This window comes from Penicillium hordei (genome assembly GCF_028827395.1).
Source record: "Penicillium hordei strain IBT 12815 chromosome Unknown utg000001l_segment0_segment0, whole genome shotgun sequence".
NCBI classification, from domain to species: domain Eukaryota; kingdom Fungi; phylum Ascomycota; class Eurotiomycetes; order Eurotiales; family Aspergillaceae; genus Penicillium; species Penicillium hordei.
The window spans coordinates 197,649-209,964 of record NW_026623142.1 but is presented as its reverse complement, the minus strand read 5'-3'; the positions used below and the strand labels follow the sequence as shown (position 1 = coordinate 209,964).

Genomic DNA, 12,316 nt, shown 5'->3' with positions numbered 1-12,316 from the left:
CATGATTGACAATTGCTATTGGCTCCATGTCTACTCCGTAATGGGCGATCTGATCCGGTGGCTGGATGCTACGTGCGGTTCAATCAGAGATCTGCCCTGGCCCGCTTCCTTTATTTTTTCTTTTCGTCAGAAAATGAAATTATCGTTGAGTGAGAAGATGGCGAGCCAGCCCTTTCTTTTCATATAATTATCCCATCCCCTCAGGGCAAACCTTATGGTTTCAAAAGTAGCCTTCATTGACACCGGATTGTACACTCTTTAGGAGTTCAACTTTCCATCATGAGTCTTACTTCAGCTATCAAGTCAAATATCCAGGGAGATGTTTGGTAAGTGTTCATATATTGGAATAGTCTTTCAAAATACTTACTTTCGTCAGGCCCGGTCTCCCCAAAAGATTCCAATCGTTCCTCTTCTTCCGTGTTCGAAACCAAGTTGATTTCAAGAACCGCCTGAAAACATTTATTCCCAAGATCACAACGGGCCAAGATGCCTGTGAGATGAGCAAGATCATTAAGAAGGCAAAGCAGGAGGCCGAACTCACAAAGAGATCCGCTAAGCTTCAAGGCTTACCTGGAATCAACATTGCCTTTACCTCGACCGGTCTCGAAGCAGTAGGTTTTTCAACTGCTTTTAATAGCGTATAGCAGATACTGATAAGCCACTACTCATAGCTTGGAGCATTTGTGAATGTCAAGGATCAGACCCTCGTTAAAAAGGACAGAGAGCTATCTAAAGTCTTCCGGAATAACCAACTTCGTGGTGGACTGTTCGAAAAGGGCATGTATGCAGATCTTGTGGGTGAGGGGTGGGATAACCCCCAGGAGCTTCGAGAGGAATACAAGCCCACCAGCAATGACGAGAGACTTATTGATGGTGTGATCATGGTGACCGCAAGCCTGAAGCGTGATTTGGATACCAAGATCAGCGAGGTGAAGCAACATTTCCTAGCCGAGGAGGGGGAAGCTCTCAACCCAGACACCTATGTCCTCAGTAAGGACCCTGCTATCGAGTTGACCCTGACCAGAGAAGGGAACGTTCGCCCAGGCGCGATGAAAGGGAAAGAACAGTAAGTACTTATTCAACGCCAGGGAGCCTTTACGGGTCAAACTTACCTTTATATTCAGCTTTGGATTCAAGGATGGAATCAGCCAGCCTATAATTGAGGGCTGGGATGAAAGGCAACCCGTGGGAAAGGAACCCAAAGCCACAAAGTCAGGGTAAGTGTTCTCACAGTCGTTGAACGAAGAATTCTCAAACTGATGAAATGCAGATTGATTGTTTGCGGGCATGAGGGCGACCCTATGGGCCAACCGGCATGGGCCAAAGATGGCAGTTTCCTTGTTTTCCGTGACCTCCAGCAACTTGTTCCTGAATTTGACGAGTAAGTGACCTCTGGTTGTTCCTTTTTCGTGTTTTGCATTAACCGAGTCTATAGGTTCATGGAGGAAAATGCTAAGCATGCGCCTTTCGCTCAAGACCACCCCAAGCCAGCCGAAAAGCTTGCTGCGTACTTGATGGGAAGATGGAAGAACGGTTAGTGGCAGAACTAAACCTACTGAATGTTTCCGCAACAATTTGCTGAACAATATAAAGGAACCCCTGTGGATGAGTCTCCCCATGATGACTCGGACGAAAGCCTCTTCTCATCGAACAACTTCGACTACCACCCTGTTGAGGAGCACAACAAGTGTCCCTTCGCGGCACACACCCGCAAAATGAGACCACGAGCCGACTTGGAGCACGACCATGCTGTTATTATCCGTCGCGGAATTCCATATGGCGAGGAAGTATCAGCCGAAGAAATGACTGATCGAAAGTCGGCCGCGGACAAAGAACGCGGGCTTCTGTTCGTCTGCTACCAGAGTGACATCCGAAATGGATTCAACTTCTTGACTACCCGTAAGCACTCGAAACTTGAACTCATGCATAAAGTTTGACCAAGGCGCCTCACTAACATTTGGCCTTTTTTTCCAGGCTGGGCAAGCAACCACCACTTCCCCGACCGCAAGAGCAACTTTGTCGGTGGTGAAGGTCCGGGTATTGATGCGTTTGTGGGTCAGAGACTGGACCACCACCCGCCTCGCTCTATCGGTCTCCCTGATGGCAAATATCCTACCGAGGCCCGCATGCCCCTGGATAGCTGGGTTGTTCAAAGGGGAGGTGATTACTTCTTTGTGCCTTCTATCTCAACTTTGGAGAACGAGCTCACAGGTCCTGGTATCTTTGACCAGGAGAAACTGGCCAGTCTTCGTGAAGAAAACGCCTAATTATGGGGAATCAGTGACAGCCATCACTGTAATAGATATTGTGCTATATAGTCTTGATCTAATCAATATTCTGCGGGGAACATTTCTTTTTAAAACATTGACCTACCCCGTGTGATGTCATGTCTGCTATAGGTTTTTATATAAGCACTAGACGGCCAACGCTACCACCTCTCTTCCAGCTCCTTCCGACAGACAGCTTCTCCGCGGAGAGTTGTAGTCTGGTAAGACGCAGAAGCATACGGGCGCTGCCGTGGTCGGATAGAAGTCCTTTAGAAATGGGCTGTAAGCCAGGAAAACCGGAATCGATGCACTTCTGACAATGCCTAAGCTTTATATTAACCATTCCTCTAGCTGAATATTATGAATCTCTCCCCGTCGACAGTAGGAATGAAGCAGAAGCAGCACTCATTGTCACCAAGTGAGCTGATTTGATAATGACCATCAATTATATATTACCAGCATTGATGTTTCCATACGATGGAGGACCGAGTTGTAGATCAGTGCTCAATATTTCAGACAAAGGACTATTCAACATCCTCTAAATTAGACCTAAGGTTGTAAAGATCTCGTTTCGGTTTGTAGGCTTTTTTGAATGATTATATTCGATTGCCAAGTTGTTCTAGGGATCGTCGATCGGGGCTCGATCTAAGCTGAGTGGGAATATCTGAGGAACAAGAAGCGGAGTCAAAGTCTCACTGTTACATCGAAGGTTTATTTCCGAGTGACACTAAGGTGATAAATGTATATTTCTATAACCGGAAAGCCCAAGGCGAGAGATGGTCAATGGTTAGCTTGTCCGAAGTCGTTATAGTTACCCGAGTTGCTGCCTTAGGCACCAACTCCGCATAGCCAAGGTCCCCTTACAAGGCTCACCCCTCAACTTACCGTGATTCCCCGACATAGCTTGAATGGCGTCGCACCCCATGATTCTCCTTAACAATGGTATCTGAATCTCCTAGGCCTTTGGGCATTGACGTCCCACATTCCATTATGGAGTCGCCACCAGCCATTGCCGCCTTGTTCGTCATTAGCTTCGACATCAGAGCCGGGTAATTCCTACTCCCTCCCCTGGGCATCGCATCTCTCAAGCTTAGGAGCTTCTTGCTGACATTCTGCGACAATAGATATGTCGTCTCGTGGAAGCGAACTGCACCGGGAGGTGAGCAATCAATTACTAGCCGAGGCTACAATCGCTCCGACACACGATACTGACCCCCGAGTGAATAGTTGATGTTGAAGGGGTTGTGGAATACAAGTCACTGCCCTCTGGGCTGCACAATGTGACTGAAGACCTGGTGTATGTTTTTTAGCGTGCCAAAAAGCTTTGGATCTGATCTTTACTGACGCGCTCCTTTAGGTACTTCGTCCATGAACAGTATGCCGGTATTAGCGCTTTCCTCAATCATCCCGCCACAGAGGCCGAACGGAATGCGAAGATGTTCGCGATCGGAGTTCTGGTACCCCTCAGCACCGGAAGACTTGGGAAGAGCTGGCGACACGCTCCAAGACTCAAGGAACTGACACTGTTCGTATCTCTAGGCATCCGCGATGGACGAGATCCCGACTGACACTGGGGCTCGATAGGAAATACGCCGAGAATATGTCGGATATGCAGCATCTATGCGATTACTGGGACTCATATAGGATAGGAGGGACCGATTCTGCAGCGCCTGATTCCCCCCTCGACTCGCCTCTTAGTCTTCGATTCCGACCCGGCGAGCGACCAGATCACCCAAGTCGCAACCGCGCCTTCAGCGATGCAATGGTGCTGGAATCGTTCAGGCCGGCCCTGACACCCTTCCACCCCGCTTCATCGCTTCCGGATTTTACGGAGTGCTTCGGACCTTTGATCTTCCCCCTATACAGAGCAGCTTTGCTGCGCAAGAGGATTCTCTTCATGGGCGAGGCTCCTGTACACTCATCGTGCAACTACGGTACGCTCCTATGCGCATTATAATCTATCTACTGCTAATCCAGATCCAGTATATGATCTATCTCTCTTGGCATCATTGCCAAACTCCCTCCTGCAGCTACTCCCCGACGATCGCATACCACCACTACGCCCCCGCCCCCTCTTCAACGTCGGCATTCATGATATCCCCTACCTTTCCTCCTTCGATCCATCGCGCAGCATCATAGACCTCGAGACACATCCGAGTTGGATCGCCTGCTCCACCGACACCGTCTTAACCATGAAGCCCGACCTCTTCGACGTTCTCGTCACCCTCCCCGCACCATACTCACAACAAACCGCCGAGCGAGCCTTTCCCAAAATCTCCCTCGTCCATAACACAGGCGGCAAACCCAACCAAGCCCAACAAATCGAGCTAAAAGCAACCCAGCGCGACGCCCGTCGCTACGCAATGCTCCGCCGCGGACTCCGCCAATTCTCCAACGACCGCCCCACATCCCCAGCACAAGACCCCTCAGACACAGACTCAACCTATTCCTCCAGCGCCGTCGTCGAGCCTATCTCCTGGACCCGACTGGCCTACACCTCCTTCATCTGGTGGGCCTCTGCCGGCGAGAACCGCGATGGTCTCTCGGAGGAAGAGGAAGAACAGCAGATGGAACAAGACTCCCGCCTTCTGGCAAGCGTCGAGAGTCTCTCCCGCTCACCCTACAACTCAACATCCCACACCGACCCACTCCGCAACCCCCTCCAGGAAGAGCAGCAGCCGCTCGAAGTCGCGCTGGTCGCGTACTTCCGCCGTCTAACGTCGCAGATCTTCGTTACGTTGGCTGGCGCCATCGCCCGCTATGATAGCGACCTCGATGACGACTCGTATAATGATGCGCCGTATATCGATGAAGATGATGATACCGATGCTTCACTCTCCATGTCCCGTCAGTCTATCCACGGCGACGAGGGGACTTCGCCTTTGCTCCGGCAGCGGTCGAGTGTGAGCGGGTCTGCGAGCCATGGGTCGAGAGCCGGTCACCGGGACGATGCTTCGCATGACACTGTCACGATTACGGTGGCAGATATGGCAGAGATGGGGCTTGATGTATGGAGTGCGACGGACCGTGTCTTTGTCGAGGAGTTAGTTTCTTTATGGTGGGGTCGTGGCGCGAAGGTTGATAGTGCGAGGATTAGATGTTGTGGGATCTCGGTTTTGTAGAGGCTGGTTCTCTGATTTATCTTTGAGATCCCTTTTGTGAAGGTCTTCATGAGAGGATCTTGTTTCTTGTCGGACATATATTATACATTGTAGGCCCATATAAATTTCCATATCGGCCATTTGATTATAGTTCTGATATATATGATATAAGAATAGTTGGCTGGCCTTGTCATATTTTTTGGTCATATTTTTTGGTACTTTTTTTTGGTACTTTTTTTTGGTACAAATTTTAAGTCTTTTCGAAGGTCTTTTTTTTAGATATTTCCCCATTATTGTTGTTGTAGCTAGAGTATAGGCGACAAAAACAGCTTAGAATGTGCCAAAGGACGTATAACGTTTGATAAACCTAAGGTTATGGGACGAAGAAGACTGCGACCATGATAAGATAGAATTCTCTCACAACAATCAAAATCTATATACAGAAGAAGAAAAACGAGACAGACATAGGAAATGTGAAAAGAGGGACACAGACAGTGAAGCCGAAATTGCATCAAAAGAAGGACAGACAGTTGGGGAATTAAATCCGTAGTATACCGAGGCTCATGACATTGGAGCTGGAAGATCCAAACATAAAAAAAAAAAACATATTGCTTCCAATCGCCATGCAAATGAAATAAAGACAAATTGATGCAGCGCCGGGGGGTATTGGAGGAAACGACAAGCACCGGCAGACCATGCAAAAGAAAGACATAAATATGCATCATGAGATATACATCCCAGGGCATTCATTAACGTCGGAACATCCGAACAGGAGCACTCATATCTCGGCGTTCACCAAGTTCATTTTCGGTCCTTGAATCAGCCCGAAGATTGGGGTTGGGAAGGCGTCGAGGTCCCCGAGCAGGGGTCGGGTTGGATCCCGCTGAGGCACGAGCTGCGCGGCCAGGCTCGCTGGCACTGACTGATCGCTGCTTGCTATGGGTACGGCCTCGTCGTGCCCTGATCTGTGCGAGTGCTTGTTCGCGGTCGATGGGTGTGTCGGGAACGCCAGGGTGTGAAGTGCGGTGTGACTGTGGCTCTTGTCGGGAAGGAGCTCTCTTTGGGGGGTTGATGGGCTGGCGGTATCCATGGAGATCTCTCTCGACACGTCTCGACGGCCTTGCCTCCACGGAAAGTGGTGCACGCGAGTGTTCGGCGACACCATCTGATGGGATGGGACGAGGCATCCTAGCCCGAGCCGGCTCCCCAGATGGGGTGAACGAGTCGACCAGTTGGTCGGGTGATACAGAAGCATCGATATGACCTTTGTGGACATCTGGTTGGGGCTCGGCGAGATCGGGTGTGTCCAAGAAATCCAACCGCAGAGGTCTGACGTTATCTCGGAGAGGAGATGGGAAGGTCGTAAATGTGCCGGTCTCTGGAGAAAATGTAACCAGGGGCTCAGCTGGCATCTGCATCTTGGGAAGATCTGTGGGTTCGGCCTTCACACTAGGCGCGGTGTGCTGGTGGGCAGGAACAGGTGGCGCGGCCAGAGGTGTATGACTTGGCTCGGGTTCTTCCTGGTGAACGCTGTGTTGAGGAGATCTCATCTGGGGAGTGGGGGCCTGGTGAACAGGAGATCGGTGGACGGGAGGTGGAGGAGGGGGAGGGCTGGCCTCGGGGGTGCTAGCTCGGTGAGACTGCGCTTGGTGCACACCGGCTTGTTGAATGCTAGCTTGCTGAGCACGAGCTTTCTCTTCCGCCTCGATCTGAGGCTTTTGGAAGTTGTTATAGTAATCAGCGTCGTAAATGTAGCGACGACCTTGGCTCTCAGCAAGCCTGCAAGAGCATCGTTCGAACTGGCACTCGATGTTCAGGAAATGCACCATATCTTCAGCTGCGACTCTGCGACGACGCTCAAAGACTAGCTCTTCCTTCATCTCCTCCAACAGATCCTCGTCCACTTCAGCAGCCGTCTCGGATTCGGGTTGTTCACTCTCCGTCTTCGGTGCAAAGTCCGACAAACGTGGGCGTTTTGGAGGAGTGGCTTCTGCGTGATCTTCTTCGCGTGTCGGAGCTGGGGATCGAACAGATCCCGCAGCGGTTCGCTTCGGTCTGCGCGGGGTGGTCAAAAACGCGAGGTCGCCCTCTGCTATTGACAGTCTTGCGAAGTCTTGTTTCCGAATCTCATGGGCGCGGACTTCGAGGGTGCTTGAGTGGTTTTCTGTTTCGAGGGCACGAAATTTCTCTTTCAGGACTTCGAGTTCCTCTGTAAGACCAGCCAGAGCATAGGCACGTTCGAATGCTTCCTGTTTGGCCTTGTCCTTCGCCTCGCGTTCTGCCCCCACTTCATCTTTCAGTGCTCTGACCTCTGATTTCGCGTGCTTCAATTCTTCTTGAAGTTTGACCAAGGTCGATCCAGCCCGAAAAGCTTCCTTCCGGGCTTTTCGGATTTCTTTTTCGAAAATTGATCGTTCGTGGACCTGACGTTCTTTCGTCCCGTGTAACTCTTCCAGCAATGACTCGAGGCGTTCACTGATCCGGCGTTCTCGTGTCTGTGCTTCGGATAAATCTTCTTGTGCGGTGGCTAGGGCGGACTCGGCTTCCTCGCGGCCCAGGATAGCCCGTTGTAAAGAGGCATTGTTTGCTGCAGAGTTGGCAGGGCTGCCTCCTCGAGAGAGACCGTTTAGAAACGCCACTTTGGCTTGGACTTCTGAAACACCTCGGGTGCTCTTGTGGTGTAGTGTGAGAAGATCGGTAGGTAGTGAGGGAGACGCGGGTATGTTTTGTTGATTCATGCGTTCCGGCGAAACCGGATTCAGCGCTTTTGAGGGGCTCAGGATGGGACGTGTTGGAGACTCCATCGCAGATACTTGACAAGTAATGGATCCAACCGATGAAGATCACAAGGTCAAAGAATCATCACAGGACTGAGGAGGTAGCTTCACGAGGGAAAATCACCGTTGTGGAGTTAGGGTGGTGACGCACCCACAGAAACATGTTTATTGCCCTCTTTGGAAGGATCATGTGACTGTTGCCCTGGTGACTCTCTACACCTTCCCAGATATGGTTAGACATTCACGTGCGGTACACCCCCACATCAGGACTAGCGTCACTTTTGGCTATGTCTGTGCGTCTTTAGCCGGGCATTGTCGATATCAAAATTTACTGAGGGGCTCGACTGCGAGTTTATCATTTTCATCTATCAATATGCATGAAATTGTCACACTTCAGCTTGGCCAGCGGGCTAACTATCTAGCCACACACTTTTGGAATCTGCAGGTACTGTCATCTACCGTCGGAGGCGAACTTCTGTCTGATATATAACTAGGAATCATACTTTACATACAACGATGGAGAACAGTCTGATGTTGATCACGACGTTCACTTTCGACCGGGTGTTGGAGCAGATGGCTCTGAGACTTATACTCCACGCACAGTAATCTATGATCTGAAGGGCGGATTTGGAACATTACGCAGATACAATGCACTTTACGAGCTCAGTGAAGACTCCACAGCTGGCCAAGGATTATGGTATGCGGCTCAAATCGATGGACACGTTTTTCAAACTAATATCTGGTAGGGATGGACGGGAGATAGTCCAAAAGCAAACTCCAATCCAACAAAGTGAATATCAGAAAAGCTTGGACCTGGGAACTACAGCCCCTCGCCTGACCTCAGAGTCTGTACGCTACTGGTCAGACTACAACAGAGTGTACTATCATCCGAGGTCCATTGTTCAGCTAAATGAATATGACTTAAACTCCCAGACCATGCCATTTGAGGATTGGAATGTCGGGGAAGAGTTATTCAAAGATCTTGATAAGGAGTATGACCTGCTTGACCGTGACCTGAGACCTCTCCTTGAAGAATGTGACCATTTGCGGGCGCTACAACTGTTCTCCGGGTCAGATGATGCCTGGGGCGGATTCGCTGCCCAGTATATGGAAAGACTAAGGGATGAATTCGGCAAGAAAAGTATTTGGATGTGGGCTATTGAAGACGGCACCCGGACCCAACGGGTAAGTGACGCAGTGGTGCCATTTTGAGAAAAATCGCGAGCTCGGCTGGCTAAGTTTCGAACTTTGTATAGCATCACCAGTTCAAAAAGGATACGAACAAGGCCAGGTCACTCTGCTCGATCTCCCCACTGGCCTCGCTCTATTCTCCAATTATCGACGTTCCGCATAACCTGCCCGGCTACCTCAATGTTGATCGCCAATCAGAATGGCAGAAAACAGCCTTGCTGGCCTCGGCTATTGAGACGGTCACACTGCCTTCCCGATTGCGGCCATATCAGCATTTTGAGGCCTCCCTCGCTGGGGAAGATGGCACGCACACCATCTTCGAATTGCAATCTTCTATCAATAAAATCAAAATCACTGACGGTCAAACCAAGGAAGCCCCCAATGAGGATGAGCCGACGAAAGCTGAAATTGAATTTGACATTGACTTCACCTATGACGGCGAGCACAGCAAGGGCGCTCACATCTTCAATCAAGTCCAAGTAACCCGTGGAGAAGAACCGGAAAGGGACAGTGAGTCCACCGAGGACACAGACATTGGGTACCTTCGCAAACTTAGACGGTACAACTCAGAGTCGATGCTGCAAAGGTAGGTTTCCCCATTTTGCACATTTAATTTCCCTGTCTCAGCCAGGATTCTCACATTCTATACCACCATTACAGTTTCCACACGCCACTCAGCATGCCCATTCTTGACAGTTTCCCGCACGACATGTTCCCCACACCCGAGGCAGGTACTGGAGTAAATGTGTTTACCGCATTGACCGCCTCGACAAGGACAGCTCAGAGGATCAAGGCTATCTCGGCAACTGTCGGACGTTTGGTCTCAGTCGATGAGCGTGAGGCCATGGTAAATGGACTTGGCGAGATTCGAGAGTACTACGAGACGGGGTGGAGTAGCGGCTCGGACGATGAGGACGACTAGACTAAAAACATATGTTGATATCATCGCAATCTAAAAATGACAGCCTCCCATTACGCAGGTAGCTATACGTACTTGACTTCCTCTGCCGGGTGGGGCTTTTCTATCTTAGCTGTCGCCGCTTTTACGAGGGCGCTCAGAGTCAGGCTCAATGAGTAAATCTCAGTCCGGGCTCAGACTCAGTGAGCTGCTCAGATACATACAGGAACCGAGGTTTTTGTTATGGTCTAGTGGTAACATAGGCTGTATTTTTCCCACTTAACACCCTGTTTCTTGACGCTATCTCAATGCTAGCTAAAAGGTCGTCATCCACGTGATGGTAACAGGTGCTGCCCCTCGCAAAGGTCTCGTCCCGAGACCTAGACGAAGCGATGCAGCATAGAGATGAATACAAGCAAAACCTGTAAGATCAACGCCATTTGGGCTCCCGGCTTAGCCGTCGATGATGAAGAGTTCAATGTGATGTGGCCGTTTCGGCGCTGTCAATAAGAATCACAGCTTTTGCATCTCCCAGACCCCAGTTCCAATTTCTATAAGGTCCTGCTTTTGTAATCGGATATCAGTCTCTCGAGGAATAGAAGGAGCTCGGAGGAGGAGCAGATTGAATGGGATGGTTAGAGTGTGTTGCGAGACGGTGATATTGTCGTCAGTCTTCTCTATCACACAGGATTGTGTGACATGGGGCCGCTGGGAATTGGAATCCCATTCCCACGTCTGGATTGTGATCATGGGCCTCCGGCGGTTGACTTTGATGGTGATGGCCATGTTTGCTTCCCCCCTGGTGGGATCCACCCACATTCTTGCGTCGTTGCGCAATTTTGTTTCGGGCTCTGAAAGGCCAACCTCCAGGACTACCGAGGGCCGGTCCGCAACACCACGAGGACGCCGCCTGGGGCCCCAGCCCCAGTCCGGCTGTTTCGTGTTTCCGCCGCCGACATTGGTGCTTGCCCCTCCATATCTGAGGATTGCTGCTTTATTAAGCCCCATGGGCCGCAAAGCTTCCATTACTGCATCGTGAAATACTCCGCTAACCTCAGAATGCTCGGGCAAAATCATTTTCAAAATCAATATGTGAAGTGTCGGGTTATAGAACTCACGAACGCCAACGTTTAGCTTGAGGGAAAAGTCTCTCCGGGAACGAGGGCGCGTCGATTATTATAACAAAGTATTCTGATATGTCAAGAGAGCTATCGAATGGTTCAGACTGGAGATGGCGTAACGAGTGTTCTAGGCGGTGATATTCAAGTCTTGCGATTTCCTCAAATTGTTCTTTCCCTTCGTAGGTATATCTGTTCGTGGAAGGAGGCAGGCCGTCCAGGAAGCCTTCCACGTCCCTTCCATATCTGACGCGTTTGGACCCAGGCATTGTTTCGAAGTATCCTTGCTTTCCTACTATGAGTAGAGTATCCAGGAAGGAGCAGACGACTTAAGATGTTAAAAAGAGCCCTGGAGGTCTATATAGGCACCTACCTAGGATGTGTGTTACCTCATAATGCGTACATGATGTATCTATACGTACCGGACTTTCCCGCTTTCCTATTTGGGCTGCCGCTTTTTAAGGATGCTCAGGTTCAGGCTCACCAAATAGATCCATGTTACCACGCGCTTGTATCTGTGATCATGCTTAATTTAGTCACGTATAATGATTACCTAGGTATGATGGTATGAGTGCCCAGGCTTACAACATACAGATATTAACCGCTTTCAGAGTGGGTGGGTGAATTCCCACAGGGCTTTGTCGCTCAACGCTAATGATCAACACCTATCTGTCATCGGTATTCAGCAAATCCATATCTTCCGATATATTAGGACGAATATTTCTATCTAATAATATCCGAATTAGTAGTAGTTAGAGCGTTAGAGTAATAGATAGCCCGCTACCTATGGCTATATTTATAGAACCTTACTTACTCTTATTACTCCCTATTAGGTTTCTATAATCAAATTAGTCGGACGACTTATAACGAATATTACTGCCGGATTGCCATAAAGATAGAACCCCTTAGACCTTAGGTATCGATCTAAATATATATATCGTGTTACCTTAACTTTCATAATGTA

General features: G+C 49.7%; 5 protein-coding genes across 5 annotated transcripts; 3 read left to right on the top strand and 2 right to left on the bottom strand.

Moving 5' to 3' along the window:
* Window positions 1–279: 279 nt before the first annotated feature.
* Window positions 280–2,267, top strand: N7537_000079 (Dyp-type peroxidase; the record flags this gene model as incomplete). The annotated part of the gene is made up of 8 exons (XM_056891137.1): window positions 280–326; window positions 377–611; window positions 672–1,066; window positions 1,125–1,217; window positions 1,271–1,381; window positions 1,436–1,533; window positions 1,594–1,899; window positions 1,975–2,267. 8 exons carry the CDS (start codon window positions 280–282, stop codon window positions 2,265–2,267), a joined length of 1,578 nt encoding a protein of 525 aa, XP_056756132.1.
* A 939-nt stretch (window positions 2,268–3,206) lies between these two features.
* On the top strand, window positions 3,207–5,389 carry N7537_000078 (uncharacterized protein; the record flags this gene model as incomplete). Its single annotated transcript, XM_056891136.1, has 6 exons — window positions 3,207–3,316; window positions 3,392–3,426; window positions 3,495–3,564; window positions 3,625–3,792; window positions 3,852–4,201; window positions 4,251–5,389. The coding sequence occupies 6 exons, from the start codon at window positions 3,207–3,209 to the stop codon at window positions 5,387–5,389; spliced, it is 1,872 nt and encodes a 623-aa protein (XP_056756131.1).
* Window positions 5,390–6,117: 728 nt separating this feature from the next.
* Window positions 6,118–8,172, bottom strand: N7537_000077 (uncharacterized protein; the record flags this gene model as incomplete). The annotated part of the gene is made up of 1 exon (XM_056891135.1): window positions 6,118–8,172. The coding sequence occupies one exon, from the start codon at window positions 8,170–8,172 to the stop codon at window positions 6,118–6,120; it is 2,055 nt and encodes a 684-aa protein (XP_056756130.1).
* A 346-nt stretch (window positions 8,173–8,518) lies between these two features.
* On the top strand, window positions 8,519–10,301 carry N7537_000076 (misato family protein; the record flags this gene model as incomplete). The annotated part of the gene is made up of 5 exons (XM_056891134.1): window positions 8,519–8,590; window positions 8,640–8,842; window positions 8,892–9,330; window positions 9,402–9,922; window positions 9,997–10,301. 5 exons carry the CDS (start codon window positions 8,519–8,521, stop codon window positions 10,256–10,258), a joined length of 1,497 nt encoding a protein of 498 aa, XP_056756129.1. The 3' UTR covers window positions 10,259–10,301.
* A 446-nt stretch (window positions 10,302–10,747) lies between these two features.
* On the bottom strand, window positions 10,748–11,311 carry N7537_000075 (uncharacterized protein; the record flags this gene model as incomplete). Its single annotated transcript, XM_056891133.1, has 1 exon — window positions 10,748–11,311. One exon carries the CDS (start codon window positions 11,309–11,311, stop codon window positions 10,748–10,750), a length of 564 nt encoding a protein of 187 aa, XP_056756128.1.
* Between the last annotated feature and the right edge of the window lie 1,005 nt (window positions 11,312–12,316).